General features: G+C 35.7%; 1 protein-coding gene across 1 annotated transcript; it reads left to right on the top strand.

Moving 5' to 3' along the window:
• The first annotated feature begins 15,269 nt into the window (after positions 1 to 15,269).
• On the top strand, positions 15,270 to 16,171 carry LOC111471795 (polygalacturonase-like). Its single transcript, XM_023117462.1, has 3 exons — positions 15,270 to 15,457; positions 15,724 to 15,811; positions 15,950 to 16,171. Exons 1-3 carry the CDS (start codon positions 15,270 to 15,272, stop codon positions 16,169 to 16,171), a joined length of 498 nt encoding a protein of 165 aa, XP_022973230.1.
• The last annotated feature ends 783 nt before the right edge of the window (positions 16,172 to 16,954 follow it).

Raw genomic sequence — 16,954 nt, 5'->3', positions numbered from 1 at the left:
TAACATCATTTTTGAAGAATATAATATTTATATTTAAATATATTTAAGAACCTCAAAATGATAACGAATACTTGTAAGCAAAAGTAAAATTAAGATTCAAATCACTCTTTCCAGTCAAGTTTGAATGATTCTCGGCTTTATATATTTAACTAATTTTAGTTTTATTCAAATTTAAAATATATATCTTTATTTTAATATATCTAATATATCATAGTTATTTTAATATTTAATAACATTGAAAGTAACCATAAAAGTAATTCAAGAAAACCAAAGAAAGGCAAGGATCTTTTAAGGTATAGAAATGTCTTCCTTAACATCCCAAGGAAAAAATGTAAGCTTTAAAGGACGAAGAAAAAAAAAAAAAATCAATTTTTTTTTCAATTTTTTTTTTCAATTTTCAGTTTTTTTAATTATTCATTTAGAAGGAATTTCAAGAAATTGAAGAGGAGAAAATGACTAGCAAAAGATGAAGAATTTTTAGAAAAATTATAGATTTTTCGAGAAAATAATATTAAAATATTCGAAAAATAGCAAAGTACCAAAATACCCCTGAAAATATGGATAATTACGAAAATGCCATTATTCTCAAGAATCAGAACTTCCACATTGACATTGTGCACAAAATTCATCGAATCTCAAAAACCAACCACTGGATCTCCTCCAAAATTGAACAAAATCTAGAACGTTCACTGATCATCACATCCAATAGTCAGAATTTAAATTGAAAGTCGGTAGCTTGCTGATCGGAGAGGATATTTCCGACGAATTATCGAAAAAATTCAATCTCTAAATCACAACGATTCTGGAGGTTTCAACGTCAGTGGAAATTTTCCCTAAAGTCTAAAGTTGAGGCATTAGTATGGAACAAGAATCGAGCAAGGTCAAGTTCCCAATTGCAAGCTAAAGTGCTTAGATTTTGGGTCTCATACTCTCAAATTTATTCCAAATTCGAGATAAATTCTCCACCATTTTCCTTCAAACTTGTTCCTACAGTTTCTAAACAAGATCACCCAAAAGTTCAATGAAGAAATCGAGTGATAGTGCTTAGAAACCATTTCCCCAATCCAATCCATCATTGACAAGCTTCAAGGAAAACTAGAAAATCCAATCGAGCCAACACACAAATTTGTTGAGCAAGGCCAATCCTAGTCAGTTTCTACACCTCCAAGGAGTGTTTCCATAGAAGACCACGAAGAGAAATAACCTTAGGAACGTGCCCAATTGAAGAAAATTCGTTTCGAGTAAAATTTGGGGATTAGTATCGAATTTCTGTCTACGGTTCCTTTTCCTTCAAATTAAAGATTCCTTTAGCTTTAGAGGGCTAAGTTGAGCAACTTTGATGAAGGAATCGAGTGTTGAAACTTTGTAGAACGAGCTACCCAAGAGAACGAAAATTTGGTGACGCACACTCAAAGTAGTTCCTCCAAACCAATTCCTTTAGCTTGAGGGAAGGATAAGGAAGAGGTTCTATGAAGAAGCCCTAAAATTGTCTGCCCAATAAGAAATTCCTAGTTTTAGCCCCCCGTGAGAAATCAATCTTTGGACGAACTTTGGAGGCGAATATCTTAGACTACAATCCACGAGAAGGTGTAAAATCAATCCCTAGCTCTTCTTTGTAACACTATATTTAAGTTTCTAGAAGGTGTAAAATCAATCCCTAGCTCTTCCTTATAACACTATATTTAAGTTTCTGGAAGAAATTGAGAGGAGAAATGTTGTAGTAGGAGAGCTTTAAACGGTGGTGCGATACAAAACACGCGTCTTCTTCCTGTCTAGAGGAAGATGATGTGGCTAGTTCATGTCAACCCAAAATTCGACCTTACCTCATTTTTCTCAATTTAATATTTTCTAGACGGGTTCTCATGACAAATTTTATATTTTTTGAAACTTGACACAATAAGGAGTTTGTGAAAGAAAAATTAAAGTAATACGAACACTGGAAGCTTGAAAATGGAGGTTCCGGATATCAATAATGAGGTAAGTAGCCACCTTGAAATTTTCTTAAGAAATACTTGTAGGAATCGCTTGAATTTATATATGAGCGTTAAATCAAGTATGAATTAAGGATGTATGAAAGAAAAACTCAAAGAACGAGTTAAGACCCTAAACCGATCAAATTACTTGAGATTTGAGTAACATTAAAATAACCCACTAAATGAACTCTAGTGCCTATGAAATTTTAATGCGGAATATATTCTAGCATTTTAAGATTACATATGAAATTTGATGGTCATTGGATTAGGGTAAGTAGGTAAACCAAGAAACGGTATAAAATTACCATAATGTCCCTAAGGTAGTTTACCTTTGGTTCATGACCTATATGACCTCCAAATGCTATGAAACTATGTAATCGATTTTATTTTATGAGGTTTGATGATTTTATGAAGTTTGAAACCATTGAAACATGTTAAGTAGCAAAACCAAGAATTTTGGGGTAAAATGACCAAAATGCCCCTAGGACTACTTATGATATTTCAAGGTCTATACGTTTTCCAAATGACTTACTACTTTCTATAAAGCCTATTCTTAAGGAAAGGAAGATATGTTTAAGATTTTAAGTTGATTAGAGCAAGTTTGGAACCTAAACCATGTTAGGACCCAAGAAACACCTCAAGACTCACGACTCTTCTAGAACCCTTTAAAGAATTCATTGACACTATGGTTTTTTAGAATAACTCTTTGTTATTATGATGGGTTCATATGTTTATGAATGCATGTTACAACTTACTGCCTCTAGGAATTATGAACTTTAGAAACTTACAAGATTGAAAACCAAAAGCAAAACCACACAAGCTCTACAACTACCAAGGTAAGAGGAACGCTAGGTAACACTTAAGGATAAGGGACCAAGGTCCTCAGACATAGAAAATCAAAAAAATCCTAAGATCTCCCATGGTACAACATGTTTGTGACTCAGAATACGTTGCTTGGAACGTATAAAGCTTTGAACGTAGGTATCCAAACTATGCTGCTGGAACGTAAGAAGCCTTGGGCATAAGTATTCAGTCTGTATCACAAGGAAAGTCCAGGATGCTGAGTTTCAAACTACACTGCTTGGAATGCATGAGACCTTGAGTGCAGGTATTTAGACTATGCCGCTTGGAACGTGAAGTCTTGGGCATAGGTATTTAGGCTGTATAAAAGGGCAAGCCTTGGATGAGGAAACATACTACATCGCTTGGAATGTAAGAAGTCTTGGATGTAGGTTTTCAGACTATGTCGCTTAGAACGCACTAAACCTTGGACATAGGGTTTTAGACCATGTCGTAGGGAAAGCCCTAAATGTAGGTTTAGACTACATTGCTTATGTTGAGCACCACTCTTTGTGGGAAATACTCGCACTCTTTATTAGCACCAATCATGAAGAGAATACAAGACATTTTGTAGAATACTACTACTTTATATTTCTTGGGATAAAAAAGTAGGTAGGATGGAGGGGTATTTATACTAGAGCTACGCAATTACTCCGAACAAATCTCTATCTTTTTCTTAAAATATATAGATCTCTTTCCTAAAATATCTCGTTATCTTTATTCTAAAATACCTAAATCATTTTATTAAATATGAATGAACTCATACAATTATTGGGTTTGACTCTATTGGGCTAGTGGTGATATTTTAACACTCCCCTTAGCACTAGTCCTCAATCGTTGTACCATGTTGAGTTGACAACGAAAGCTCTCAAGTTAGCCCTTTTGTAAACAAGCCTGCCACTTGTTCATCTGTCTTGATCTTCTACATCTCGATTTTCTGATACAAATCTTCCAACAACAGTTTCAACCATGTACTTTCTTGAGCCATTTTGTACTCTGCTTCTCTAATTGACAATAATACTGTTGATTGTCTTTTGCTACACCAAAAAATTGTTCTCGAACCGAGCTTGAACACATACCTGATACTTGACCTTCAGGTATCATGATATCCAGCATAGTCAGCATCACGGTATCCAACTAGCTTGCAAACTTCACTTCTTTTGTACAAACGATTATAATTAATTGTACCTTTGACATATCTCAAGATTTGTCGAGCCGCATCTAAATGAGGCTTCTTCAGACTTTGCATGTCCTGACTAATGACTCGTAACTCCATTCTCAAATTTTTTCGGTTGGTCCATGTAGAACTCTCTGTTTAACTCCATGTAGGAAAACATTCTTCATATCTATCTGCCATAATTTCCAATATTTATTTACCACAAGTATTCGAGGAACTTGTATGATAGTGATTTTCACTACTGGACTAAACGTTTCATCATAGTCTAGTCCATATTCACACGTTTAGTTTGCCGAGGAAGTCAAAAAAATGCATCACAATTCACACATTTAGTTTGCCACATACGTCTTCCCCCACAAACGCTAAGAGTTTTGTCAACCTTCAAAAGAAATTTGAATTGATGATAAAATAGTTACTTGGGTTCTCACCTCTTAAAGTGAAAGGCTTGCAGTCTCCAAACCATTCAGAAGACTGAAATCATACAACTCTCTGATGTTTTGGCATATAATCTAAGATAATTGATGTGAGATCTCACGTCAATTGGAGTGGAGAAACAAACCTTCTTATTAATAAGGGTACAGAAACCTCTCCCTAACAGAGGTATTTTAAAAACCTTAAAGGAAGCCTTAAAAAAAAATCAAAAGAGGACAAAAACGGTTAACGGTGGACTTGGGCCGTTACAATTACAATGGACGTACTATACCAAGGAAAAATGGGAAAATGATGAAATTTGCTCCTACTCCAAGGATTTGAATTCACGTGTTAGACTTATACGAGACACCATTGTATTGACAATAGAAAGAAAACAAGCCTCAAATTGTATTAATCATCTGGTACTTGTGAATGACATAGTTCTAAACAAGAGCCAACCTCCGACGGACTCCGACTGACTGCGGTTTCCATGGGTAATCATGATTTACGGCGAAGAAGGTTCCCGAAATCCAATCCGAGAAAGAAGAGGAGCATAAATAAAGATGAATTTAGAGAGAGAAATAGAGGGAGGAGAGAGAGGATTGGGTTAACGAGAGTAACACTAGGTGTCTTCTTCTCTTCTCCACTCTCAGCTACAATTTTTTTTTTTTTTTTTAATTTAATCCTTATTACACTTTTATCGTTTATTTTCAATCAAATCTAAGGTTTAGTTTTTTTTTATTTTATTATTAATTTTAAAAAATGTTTTAATACATTTCTTTTTTAAATTTGAAAACATATTTCTACAATTTTATTTCCCTCTCTTTGGAGTTATTTTTATTATAATATATAGTTTCATATTTCTCACTCTCCTACTCAATTCAACATTTCATAAAGAAATTTTCTGACAAACAACCAATACTCAGAATAAATAGTTAGTTGAAGAAACCGGTAAAAATTATTTTAGAAAGGACTGGTTGGACGTCAAAGGGAAATGTTTGGTCTCACAATTCAGTGGATGAGATAGAAATTATGAAGTGTTATCTATTAGAATTTCCTAATTATGAAGCATTATGAGTTTTCGATTGTGTCCATGAATACCGAGTTTACAGGTAAAACTTAAATGTTAAGTTGGTGCTATAAGTCATTTAGGTGATTTTTTGAGTTTTGTTTTACTCACTTTTGGATTTATGTTTTTTATGATTTCTAAGATGGACTCTAGAAGGGGATTCAGACCAAGAATTCTATGAATGCCTAGGTGAATTGACCGAGCATACTCCAATTATGACTCACATTCTGATTGGGAGTTTAAATTGGGAGATTTTGATCCAACGATATGAAAGGTGTTTCTTCACTACATTCATTTCTCAAGAATAAGGGATTTGATTTCAATAAACTGAGAAGCAATGTAATTGCTCACACAATGATAGAAAGTTTAGTCCTATCCTTAGTAGTGGTCGAATACATGGATGGATAACATTCCATGGATTTTATGACATTGAGTATCTGATGAAGTTTGCCAACATAACACGTCTGCCTGCGTCCATGGCTATCTTCGCCACCACTGCTACACATTTATTAGGAACAGTCACCGTTCTCAAACACATGGCTCGGTACTGCGACTATCTACTCAATGGTAACCTAGCCAAGTTAATCGTGTTGGTACGAACCACTTTGCTGTATCTGATAGTCTACTGACTGCATCGTTTATGTAAAGATGAAAGCCTTTCTCAATGTTCAAGCAGAGGTATACGAAGACTTTTTGTATGGATTGACTTATCCAATACAAGGTTTTCGACCACCGGTTACAATCGTAGATCCATCCACACTAATACAGAAAAGCCTCCTTTTTGTAAATTTTTTGTAGAGGGTAGATGATGAGGGTGGTAAAGATGTGCTTGGATATTTATGTACACCTACTTGATTATAAACTTGTACAAGATCATGAAATATGTACATGTATTATTGATGTATATAATTCATAATTATTTAACAATTAATTTTTTTTCTTTTTCAATTTAAGCCTTACTCTTGTTTTATCAAATACAATAAATAAATATATATATGCTTGAAAGTGTCATCGAACATGTCACTTCTCCCCACCCAAATCAACCAGAAAGAAACCTTGGTGAAATTTTATCACAACAATTCCTCCTCTTTCAAAATTGGATGAGCCGTATGTATAGATTCCATCAAGATCAGAAGATCTTCGGACATGGCAGTGAGTCAATAGAACAATGGTAGGTAAAACTTCCAAAATGAAGAAGCAAAAGGGCACTGAACAAAGAGATGCGTTTGTGATTCTCAGTTATGTTTTCAAAGGACACCAAGTGGGAGAAGAAACCATCAAGGAGACCTTCTCTGTAATACATCGGTAGATGTGAAAAAGATGGTACTATGAGCAAAAAGTAGGTGGTTAATGGATAAACTACCATTGCCAACATCAAAGCCCTTAATGTTGCCTTGTGATGCATCATGTGATATCATACAACTGAGACACTGAGACAATCCAACATAAAGAGGAAGGGGTAGAGTGGGTCCCCTTGATGGAGACACGAGCACTATGACCTTTTTCCCTAGGTTTCCCATTGATGACGATTGAGTAATTGGCCGAAGATATACACCCATGAATCCATCACCTCTATTTGGTGCCAAAACCTTTTACACAAATGAGAAGATATGATCACGTGATTGGTTCAACTAGACCGACCATTTATGGTTCATCTAAACCAGATCTTTTGGACTCTTGAGTGTCTTAGTTTATTGTCTCCCAAGATATTAAGATTTTACAGGATGATCATATGCGACTCGATCTTATTCTTAAGTGAGTTATGAACTCATGCCTGTAAGGGTTTGGATTTGCATGGGTGAGAATGACGTTTATAGCATATGTAATATGTCTACTATTTTGGGGACTCGACCAAACACGGAGTTAGAAACATAATTTCACGAGATGAAATTCACTCATTCCCATGTAGAATAAGTAGATGAGTAGTTCCTCAAAGTTCCCTTTAAGTGTTGATTTCGGGACTTGAACAATGGAGTCACACTCTCTCATCGACCCTAGAGGAACTTTGTTTATGGTTGGATCATAATAAATTGTTTATGAAAGAGTTAGTGGCACTTTAGGCATAAGAAATTACGAGCAACTAGTGAATGATGAACTTGCTTGTAATGATAATATAAATGGTCAGGTTGAACCAAAAAGTGTCTCACACTTTCTCCATTCAAGAAGTCTCTAAAAATCTCATTTTTTAGTCCTTCCAAATTTTCTTTCAAGAAGCTCCACAAGCTTTGACCTTGTGTTAGATTCATAACGAAAATAATTAATAGAAGAGATTCAAACTATTGGAAAAGCTGGAGCAAGTGGATTAAAGATTTGCCAGAACTATTCTCCATATTTCTTCAATGTAATTTGTTTAACATTTAGTTTTGTTTAATTCTAAGTAAAATCAAAGTCGATTCTAATACTTCCGCTGCGCTAGTTGCACGTTCATTTTCAACAGAAAGGTAAATGGGACTCTTAGAAGATTGACCCACTAGCATTTAACGGGAAGAGCATAATCCCAACTCGTCCAATAAGAAAAAGATCTAAACACAACAAGCTTGTTATGCCATGGTTTGAGGCAAGAAAGTGTTGGGAGGGGAAGAGTCCATTGTCAATTCGAAGAGAAAAATTGCAATTCTGAGTATACATTATACCAACAAAAATAATAACTTAAAACATTAAGTCGTGCTCCAAATTTGCTTAATAATAATAAATGAGTACAAAAACTTAGTAAGTATCCTCCTTGTAGGCTCTTAATTATGTACAACAGGTGTCTAAGAGGTGTGTTTGTTTCTTGTTCGTGTTCTATTCCTGAAGACGCTCACCCTAACATTAATGGTACAAGACATGAACCAAGTAACCTTTGTCCAAGACTTCATTCATTTCGAGGAACGCAGACTAATCCTACATCCAAGGTTTCATATGTTCCCTGGGATAAAGTCTGAAATCTGTAACCTAGACTTCTTACATTTCAAGTGGTGTAGTCTAAAACCTGCGTCCAAAGCTTCATACGTTTCGAGTGATGCAATTTGAAAGTTGCATCTAAGAATTCTTACATTTCAAAAGAGTACGCTAGAAACCTATATCCAAGACTTCTTATGCTCATAGTGATGTAGCTTGAGTCATGATCCCATACCATGGGAGACTTGGGCGTTCTTGGTTTATGGCTAAGGTAATATACTCTATTATACTAACTAGAGACTTATCTTAGTTTCTTAGCTTCTTGTATTATGAGCCATGACATGTACTCAACCTAGTAGCTATCTCCACCACGTCTCATGACTACTTCTCGTGAAGACCTAAAAGGTTACATGATTCGTGCACAATGATCGCTTGTGAAGGTATATATTAAAATGATGTAAAATTCACAAGAATAAGTGCAAGTATACATTATCACAAGTAGCAAGTAATAAGTAAATTATCGATTCCACAGAAAATCTATCTTTTCGATTAATTTTATTACTGAAAATTAAGTGAGTTTTTGGGTAACATTCAAATGGGTGACGATGATTTTAAAAGAAAAACTAAAACAAAGTGTAATGCAGTCGAAAAACAAAAAAAAAATGAGGAAATAACTTATAGTGAGGAAGGTTGAGCTAAGAGAGATTAAATAGATAAGTTGTTGAGTTTTGTGATAGATTTTAGTTTCTTTTAATAGATTCTCATGCCCATTTTTTTAGGGTCATGAATGGTGATTGTTTCCATAATCATTGTAATTTCTATTAAGAAGGCTGTAGGAGTAGAATTATTCCTAATCCTCCTATTAACCTTCAAGTCTCCTTGCAATAGAACTAATAAGATTTCATTGCTCCCCTCTTCTCCCAAAGAAGAGAACACCTATGTATGTAAAGTAGGTTATTAAACACACATGTAAATCATTAACAACAACTCTTTAATAAACTAAGATGATACCGTCAACATACTTAAACTATATAAAATTCTCTCGCCTCCCCTATAAAGTTTAGCTCTCCATACAAACTGAATTAAACAGAGGAGTTCACATCTCAATCATATAAAATGAATAGATTAAGAGGAGAGTAAGGAAATAGAGAGTTATCAATCCTTCTTGGTCTTCTTTACCTTTTGCTATCAACAGCTGCTGGATTAGGATTTTCTTCTTTTTCTCTAATTTCACAGCAGTTCATTGCAACAAAGGCTGCTGCTGTCTAATCCAATTTTTCTCCCAAAGTGTGCCTCTCCTCTAAAGTTTAGGTATCCCTTTCTTTTTATAATGTTTGTTTCTTCTCATTTAGGGCTGAGAAGGGATAGAATCGTCCACCTATGATGTTTCTAATTTGGTAGTCAATGACCCACGTGGATTGTTGATGTGGATTAAAATTTTCATGTCATCCCCGAAAAGTTGCATTTCGAATTGCTTCAGCATAAGGATCAACAATTTATTTCTAGAGTTGCAAGTAGTGTTGTTTCCAGATTTTCTACAGTATCATGGTTCAACATGAATGTTATAAAATTTTACCAACTAACTCAATTAAGTGTACAATTAAGCTCAATTTATACAAATTGATCTTCTTTACATATTAAACAAGAATTGACTATTCATGTATACTAATTAGAATAAATGGAGCAATTCATTTGAAAATGGTGAATATAAGTGCAAAATTAATTGTGAAAAGGCTTGATATAACTCTACTTTTGGAGAGTTATCACATAACATGGACATGACATTCTTCTAGGTAAACATGGTGCAGGGTGTCACAATCATACTATAAAGTGAGTAGGTTGTGACCCTCACGTGCAGACAAGACAAGGTGGGGTCATGGTAGCAGCGCCCAACTAGCCACCCGAGGGTTAAGACAAAACGAATGTCATGGTGCAACCGAGGAGGACGGTGATTTATTTAACACACCACATAGATTTGCTTAAAGGTTGAGGCATAGGTAAGCTAAAGGCAAAAACGTCGACATGAGTGTCAGATATAGGCTTATTGAAGGGCTGGGTAGGGCCTCGAGCCTTAACTACGAAAGTCTTAATTTTGGAGGAACTTTGGGCATGCGGTTTTGGAGTCAAGTTCTACGACACTATAAGTTTATTCATCAAAATCATGTCTACACCTACTAGATTGAAAATGTCTTAAAATGTACCTTACGGGGAGGCAGGGTGTCATCTCTCCACCATCATTTGGCTTTGTGGCCTAAACGAGCTACGATTTAGCACATTCTTGTGTCACAGTGAGGGCATGAATTACGAGATGAGTATCTTAGGCGACTTTTTTTTAACTAGCATGGACATGGGAGGGCCCAATGCCTGATATATCTTAGATGGATGAATGTTCGGGATGTCTCAATGATATGAATGACACATGGGTTCGTTCTCGATGGCTATGACCGAATGAGCTAAGTTGGCCGATTACATCCTAGGACTTGGGATGGCATCAAGGCATGATGGTCGTGTCACCCAACATCCTCAGAAAGCTGATTGTTAAGGTGGCCCCTAAGCAGGAGTCTACCACGAATCACTCATGAAGAAAACTACTACTTAGAGTAGATTCGAGCCATACATAAGTAACGATGTTACACAGGAGAGACCTTGGCATCAAATAACGGCAAGATTGAGTCAGATGACTTCGCCTAGTATAGTGGCAAGTCGGTTGGGTTGCAGAAGATTGAACATGCACGCACATGCGGCTTGTGTGACCGAATAATCTAGGATTTCGCATAAGTCGTGTTTGGTTGGTGAAGACAAACATCGCCTAAGGTCCAACAAAACAACAATGTCGGAAAAAAAAAATGAATGTAGGACTTGGATTACCCTCTAGGTTTGTCATGAGTGTGCCAATATCACGATGCCACATGGTTGAAAATGTACGACCGTTACACAGGACATCTCATCTAGGTGAAGGAAAACATGAATCCCTTGCTTGACAATCTACTAGAAAAACATGAGCTAGAGGAAATTCCGCATAATGGGAGGTCATGGGTCACATTGTATTATTGTAGCATTCTTTAATGGAGAGCATGTGGTATGTAATATTCTTGTTTTTTTTTCATGTCTTTTAAGGTAGCAAATCTTGGCATAACATGCTTACACTATGGTAATACATAGTGGTAACACTCCCTATTTTCAGGGCAGGTTTAGAATTCATGGCCTCAGGTATTCATGTCTTATTCATGTAACATTTTGTCCGGATGAGCTTTAAGTCATTCATAATATGTAAATGATCCTCTTATAATATTTCATATTTTCATGTTCTCAAGTCTTGGAGGCCTTACGGATTGTATTATGCTCTTTCATTCGTAGTTGTCTTTGAAGTGTTTTCTTAGTCTCATAGTTTTTTGGGTTCTTACTCCAAAGGTTATTCTTAGAGTAGAAGTATAACTTTTTAGACTCTAACTCAATCTCATAGATCCTACATATGTGAATTTGTCATATTAGCATGCTAAATTCTTGAGGTACTGAGGCAAATCATGGATGAACAGATTGAGTATGTTTCTTAAAAATCACAATATGTTTCTTGAGGTACTAAGGCAAATCATGGATCCTCATAGTGGTCTTTAAGCTTATATCCAAACATGTTCTATTGTCTTTAAAAGCTCGTATAATTATTCTTAAGGTCATACTTAAGTCTCTTATAGAGGTTCATAACATTTCGAGTTCTTTATGGCCTTGAAAACATGTTAAAGTTCTTATTGGAGGTGTTGAGAGATAGGCATATGGCTTGTTACCTATAGAACATTGATTCTGTCAATGAGGAAGCACCAGTACTAGGCCAAAAAAACACATTAAAGGATTGAAGTCATGATGAACCTCGAGTAGTACCTTAGAGGGTTACACGAGAGTAGAAAATTCTTGTGCAATGCTTGAAAGAGGTGATGTACATAGGCATTGTTATATAATATTAGTACTAAAGGGGTACTATCAAGGGGTACAGTTGTGAGCATCAAGGAGTTTAATATATGGTGTGAGGAAAATTTTCCCGACCTTTTACACTATCAATCGAGTCTAAAATAGTATTGAGCCTAGAATGGTACCTAGCCTAGATTTGTACTCCAACTAGAGTGATGTGTATAGTAGGGAGAGAGTTAAATACCATCGAAATAGCAATCGATGGCACCATAAATGTCTTAATAAAAGTATGATTATGCCCAACAAGAGGTAGGATGTCATGGATGGTGGCATTGCCTAAAAGTAGAAAAGCTAAACCTATTGGATAGACACGACACTAAAAGTTGTTGTCTATGCCTTTGAGTAAGGTAAGAGATTAAACATAACTTTGTTCACAAGTTTGGATCAATAACCATGGTTAGCGTAAGGATATAGAGACAATACTATGCTAGATTTGAATGAACTACTAAAAACACACGATGCTTATCCAATCTAAGAAGATACCTCGCACGAGGTAATAGACGCAGCGACAAGAGATCATTGCCACTAGACTATGTGGCACGGTTAGTGGTATTAGTTTGCTAACTTCCGGTGATGATGTGATGCAAGGGCTAATTTCTTAAGAACAATCTTGCCACGGTAAACCCAAGTTTGACACAAAGCTTTGGTGAAGAGGTAAGAATATGCTACCAACGACACGACACCACAAATACACTCATAAGCGTGTACAACCAGTCAAGATGAGTCAGCAAAGACTATATATGATAAAAATTTATGCGATGATAAGCAGCGATGCACTAGCTAACTCATGACTTTATGAAAGCCATGTAAAACACTAAGACAAATTTATTTACAAAAATGAGGAAGTAAGCCTAACGCAAGCCAAATAAGCAATGTTGTGTGTTACTATAAAGACTCCTAGAATGAAGATTTCCCTGAACTTTGATCCACCTAGAATCTGTAGAAAGGGGTTGTGGGTGGACATGGAGTAAAGAGATTTTACAACATTGTGTGACTTAGGACATGAAGGGTGAACACCTCGGTTTTAAGAGTAACATAGGCGAGAGAATATGAGATGTGTGCATCTACCCCAAACTACTCCATGACCGAAAACTTTTGAGGATGGAAGTTTTAGGAGAGACGAGAGGATATGATATAGAATCAGCCTAATGGAAAGCTCTGATGCCAAATGATAAGGAATCGCTACAAGGGGAGTAAGATTCGGATATTACCTTGTTGATCGAATATCTCAAGGAAAAACACTTGTTTGAGATTTGAATCACTCCATAAGCAAGATCGATTGTCTAGCTTGAATGATTTTGTTTTTTTATCAAATATCTCAAGGAAAGAACACTTGTTTGAGATTCGAATCACTCCACAGGGAAGATTGATCCTGTCGAGCTTGAATGATTCTACATGCAACCTTAACTACGTAGAATTGCAAACAAAACTTAGTTATTGTCTAAGGAAAGCACAAATGCTCCTTTTACTCTATTTTCCAAGTCTACTTAAAAATACAACCTATATGGCTTTATATAGCCTCAAAATGAAACTTTTATCTTATTTAGACATTTCAAGAGTTTGTATGACTCATACTTTAGGACATAATTAGCCAGTATGTAGATGTAACTTTAAAGTAAATAAAAAATCTTAAAATACATTAATGAAATACAATAACTCTAAATTATAAAGCAACCCTAATCCTCAGTCCAACGATCCAAGCTTTTGTTGAAGCAAGAACCCTTGAATCAAAGTAATTAACACCTCCTGATACGAAATTTGGATCAATCAAGAGATAAGACTAGAATTAGATTACCTCTTACGATCGAATATCTAGAAGCAAGATTTGGAACCTTGTTCTAAATTGAGTCACTCCACAATCGAACTTGATCAAGGCTTGATTGAGTGACACATAAATCTCAATACTCTCCATGCCCAAGATATTCTTATATTGTCTCCCACTTTTTATGTTACCCTAGCTTACCTTAGTGGCCTAGATCATAGATTGTAGCGTCATGGTATCCACTTATTCCAACACTTGTTCTTAGCGCACCTTTCCTTATAAGGAATTTGAACAAGGTCGGTCTCAGTCAAGACTCTACCTTCTCTACCACCTCGTCAAGTACCACTTCAGACTTTAGGGTACATAATCTATCATCATGCAATAGAATCTAAGTTATTAGGTATTTTAACCAATTGTAACCTAATTAGATCATAAGACGTAATTAACAAATGCATACAATTCGCATAAGGAGTGAGATCATGCCTACTAACCTTACAACTTACACACCTTGTCAAGGCGAGGTGAGCTAAGTCAAGTTGCAAGGTGCCATGGTCATGCTTGCCCAAGGCGTGTTGCTTACGGTCGTGTGTCAGATGTCCCAGTGATGCTTATCCAGAACTTGTTGTCCACGACAGCAAGTTCGTTCCAAATCCCTTTACTTGCTTTCATGTTAAATAGGCATTCACTATTCTTGTTGTATTAGTCCGGGGGCATGACCTGTCAACAAAATCATGTTTACATTTTCTTAAACACTTTCTTTCAAACATGACCAAGGCTCGATCAAACGTCTGAATTGTCTACAACTTACGATTTTCATACTGCTGACTTGTTCATTGGGTTAGAATAAGTGTCGCAAAATCTTTATCCCGCTCCACAAGAGTTTGATTGTGATAAGTGGTATTAGAGTCAAGTTGACTCATTGAATCGTAGTACATAAACATGTCTGCTGCAAAACAATTGGGAAAGTCCCGGGCTAATCAATTGGTAGAGATCGAAGATTAGTTACTCTACAAAAGTTGTTCCTACAAGCAGTATACTTACTAGGTATATTTATAAATTCACCCCATTTTCCTTTCTTTTTCAGGTGTTTGCAAGTTGTCGGTCAAGGTCGAGGAGCGCTTGAGATCTATGTAGTCTAGGGGTCGTTGTAGAACTTCAATCTTACTTTCTATTTTTCAGTGTCAAAACGTGAATATGACAAGAGTGAATGTCTCCGCTGCATGCGATAGTCCAAACACTGATGGCATCCATGTGCAACAACCATCAAATGTGACCATCATCAACTCAAGCATTAGCAACGGTGACGACTGCATCTCAATCGGTCCAGGGACCTCCAACTTGTGGATGGAAAGTATTACATGTGGACCTGGACATAGAATCAGGTAGGTAGAGAAAGATTATGACGAACATGTTTAGAAATGTTCTTTCAGAGGATTTAAATAAATTTATCACATTAAATTTTAAAAGATAAAGGTAAACGTTAAATGAAATTAAAATGATTAAAAATATATTCTAAAGTGATTTTGAAAAAATAATTTAAATTATTTTAAAATTATTTTGGATTAAAAAAAGTTACAAAATATATTACGTTGTAGTGAAAAAACTAAACCTCATGAAAAATTTAGTATTTTATTGAATGTATTTGTAGCATTGGGAGGTTGGGGATGCAGGCTGAGGAGGATGGAGTGCATAACGTTGCAGTGAAATCATCTACTTTCACGGAGACTCAAAATGGAGTAAGGATTAAGTCTTCGGGACGACCAAGCAATACATTATTATGAATAATGTGAAAACCCAATTATAATTTATCAAAATTTCACAGTTATTTATCAGTATTCATAACATATTTTGATTGTTCTTCTTCATTTTAATAGGTTTCCGGAGTTAAAGTCAGAGAAGTAGCATACGAAGACATCAAGGGAACTTCAGCCACTGAAATAGCAATCAATTTTGATTGTAGTCCAACAAATCATTGCACTGGATTAAGCTTGAAAGACATAAATCTAACTTACAAGAATCACACCGCTAAAGTCTCATGTAAAAATGTCGAAGGAACTACCTCTGGTGTGGTTGAACCTTCTGGCTGCTTAGCATAGGCAAATCTAATTTTGGCTTAACCACTCGATACTAAGATTGAAGGATAATAAGGGCTTATAAATAAGGTACTAATTCTACCATAAAAATCAAACAACTTTGACAAAATTTGAAACCCAATAATTTTTTTTAAGGTATGGTATTTAGTGATTTAAAACAATTGCTGGTAAGGACATCCTTACCAATCTTAATAAATCTTAAATACAGTTTATCCAAATAAGTAAATCGGAGGGTAAAATTGTCATCTATCAATATTTATCCATGCAAATAACTTCCATAGGAGGACGGTCCAAAAGCTACCACGAGTCGATATATGGATCTCACATTATGAACCAACGATCAAGAGTATATGATATATTGTCATGTTTCCTTCTCACTAGGCTAAACTAGGCTAAAATCTTTCTCACTAGCTTATTTATCTGCATTCTCGACCATAATGTCGAGAAATATTTTTTTCGCATGTGTGCAAAAAAAAAAAAACGCTCTTATATAGCAACTTTTCGAAACTGCCCTAGAATGAAAGTGAAAACGTGCTAGAGTCGCGAAATCGATACCCAACCATCGAATTGGGGCATTCCCCACCACAATGTCAAGAAATATTTTTTTTGCATGCTTGCAAAAAAATGCTCCCGTGGAGTAGTTTTTTGAAACTGCCCTAGAATGCAAGCAAAACTGGCGCCGGTGTTGCAAATTCGATACACAACCATTGAATTAGGGCATTCCCCACCACAATGCCAAAAATAATTCTTTGCTAATGCTTTCAAAAAAAAAAAAAAAAAAAAAAA

The sequence above is a fragment of the Cucurbita maxima genome, unplaced genomic scaffold (assembly GCF_002738345.1).
Source record: "Cucurbita maxima cultivar Rimu unplaced genomic scaffold, Cmax_1.0 Cma_Scf00058, whole genome shotgun sequence".
Lineage (NCBI taxonomy): Eukaryota > Viridiplantae > Streptophyta > Magnoliopsida > Cucurbitales > Cucurbitaceae > Cucurbita > Cucurbita maxima.
The sequence above is the reverse complement of the archived record's forward strand: the minus strand, read 5'-3'. Positions and strand labels throughout refer to the sequence as shown.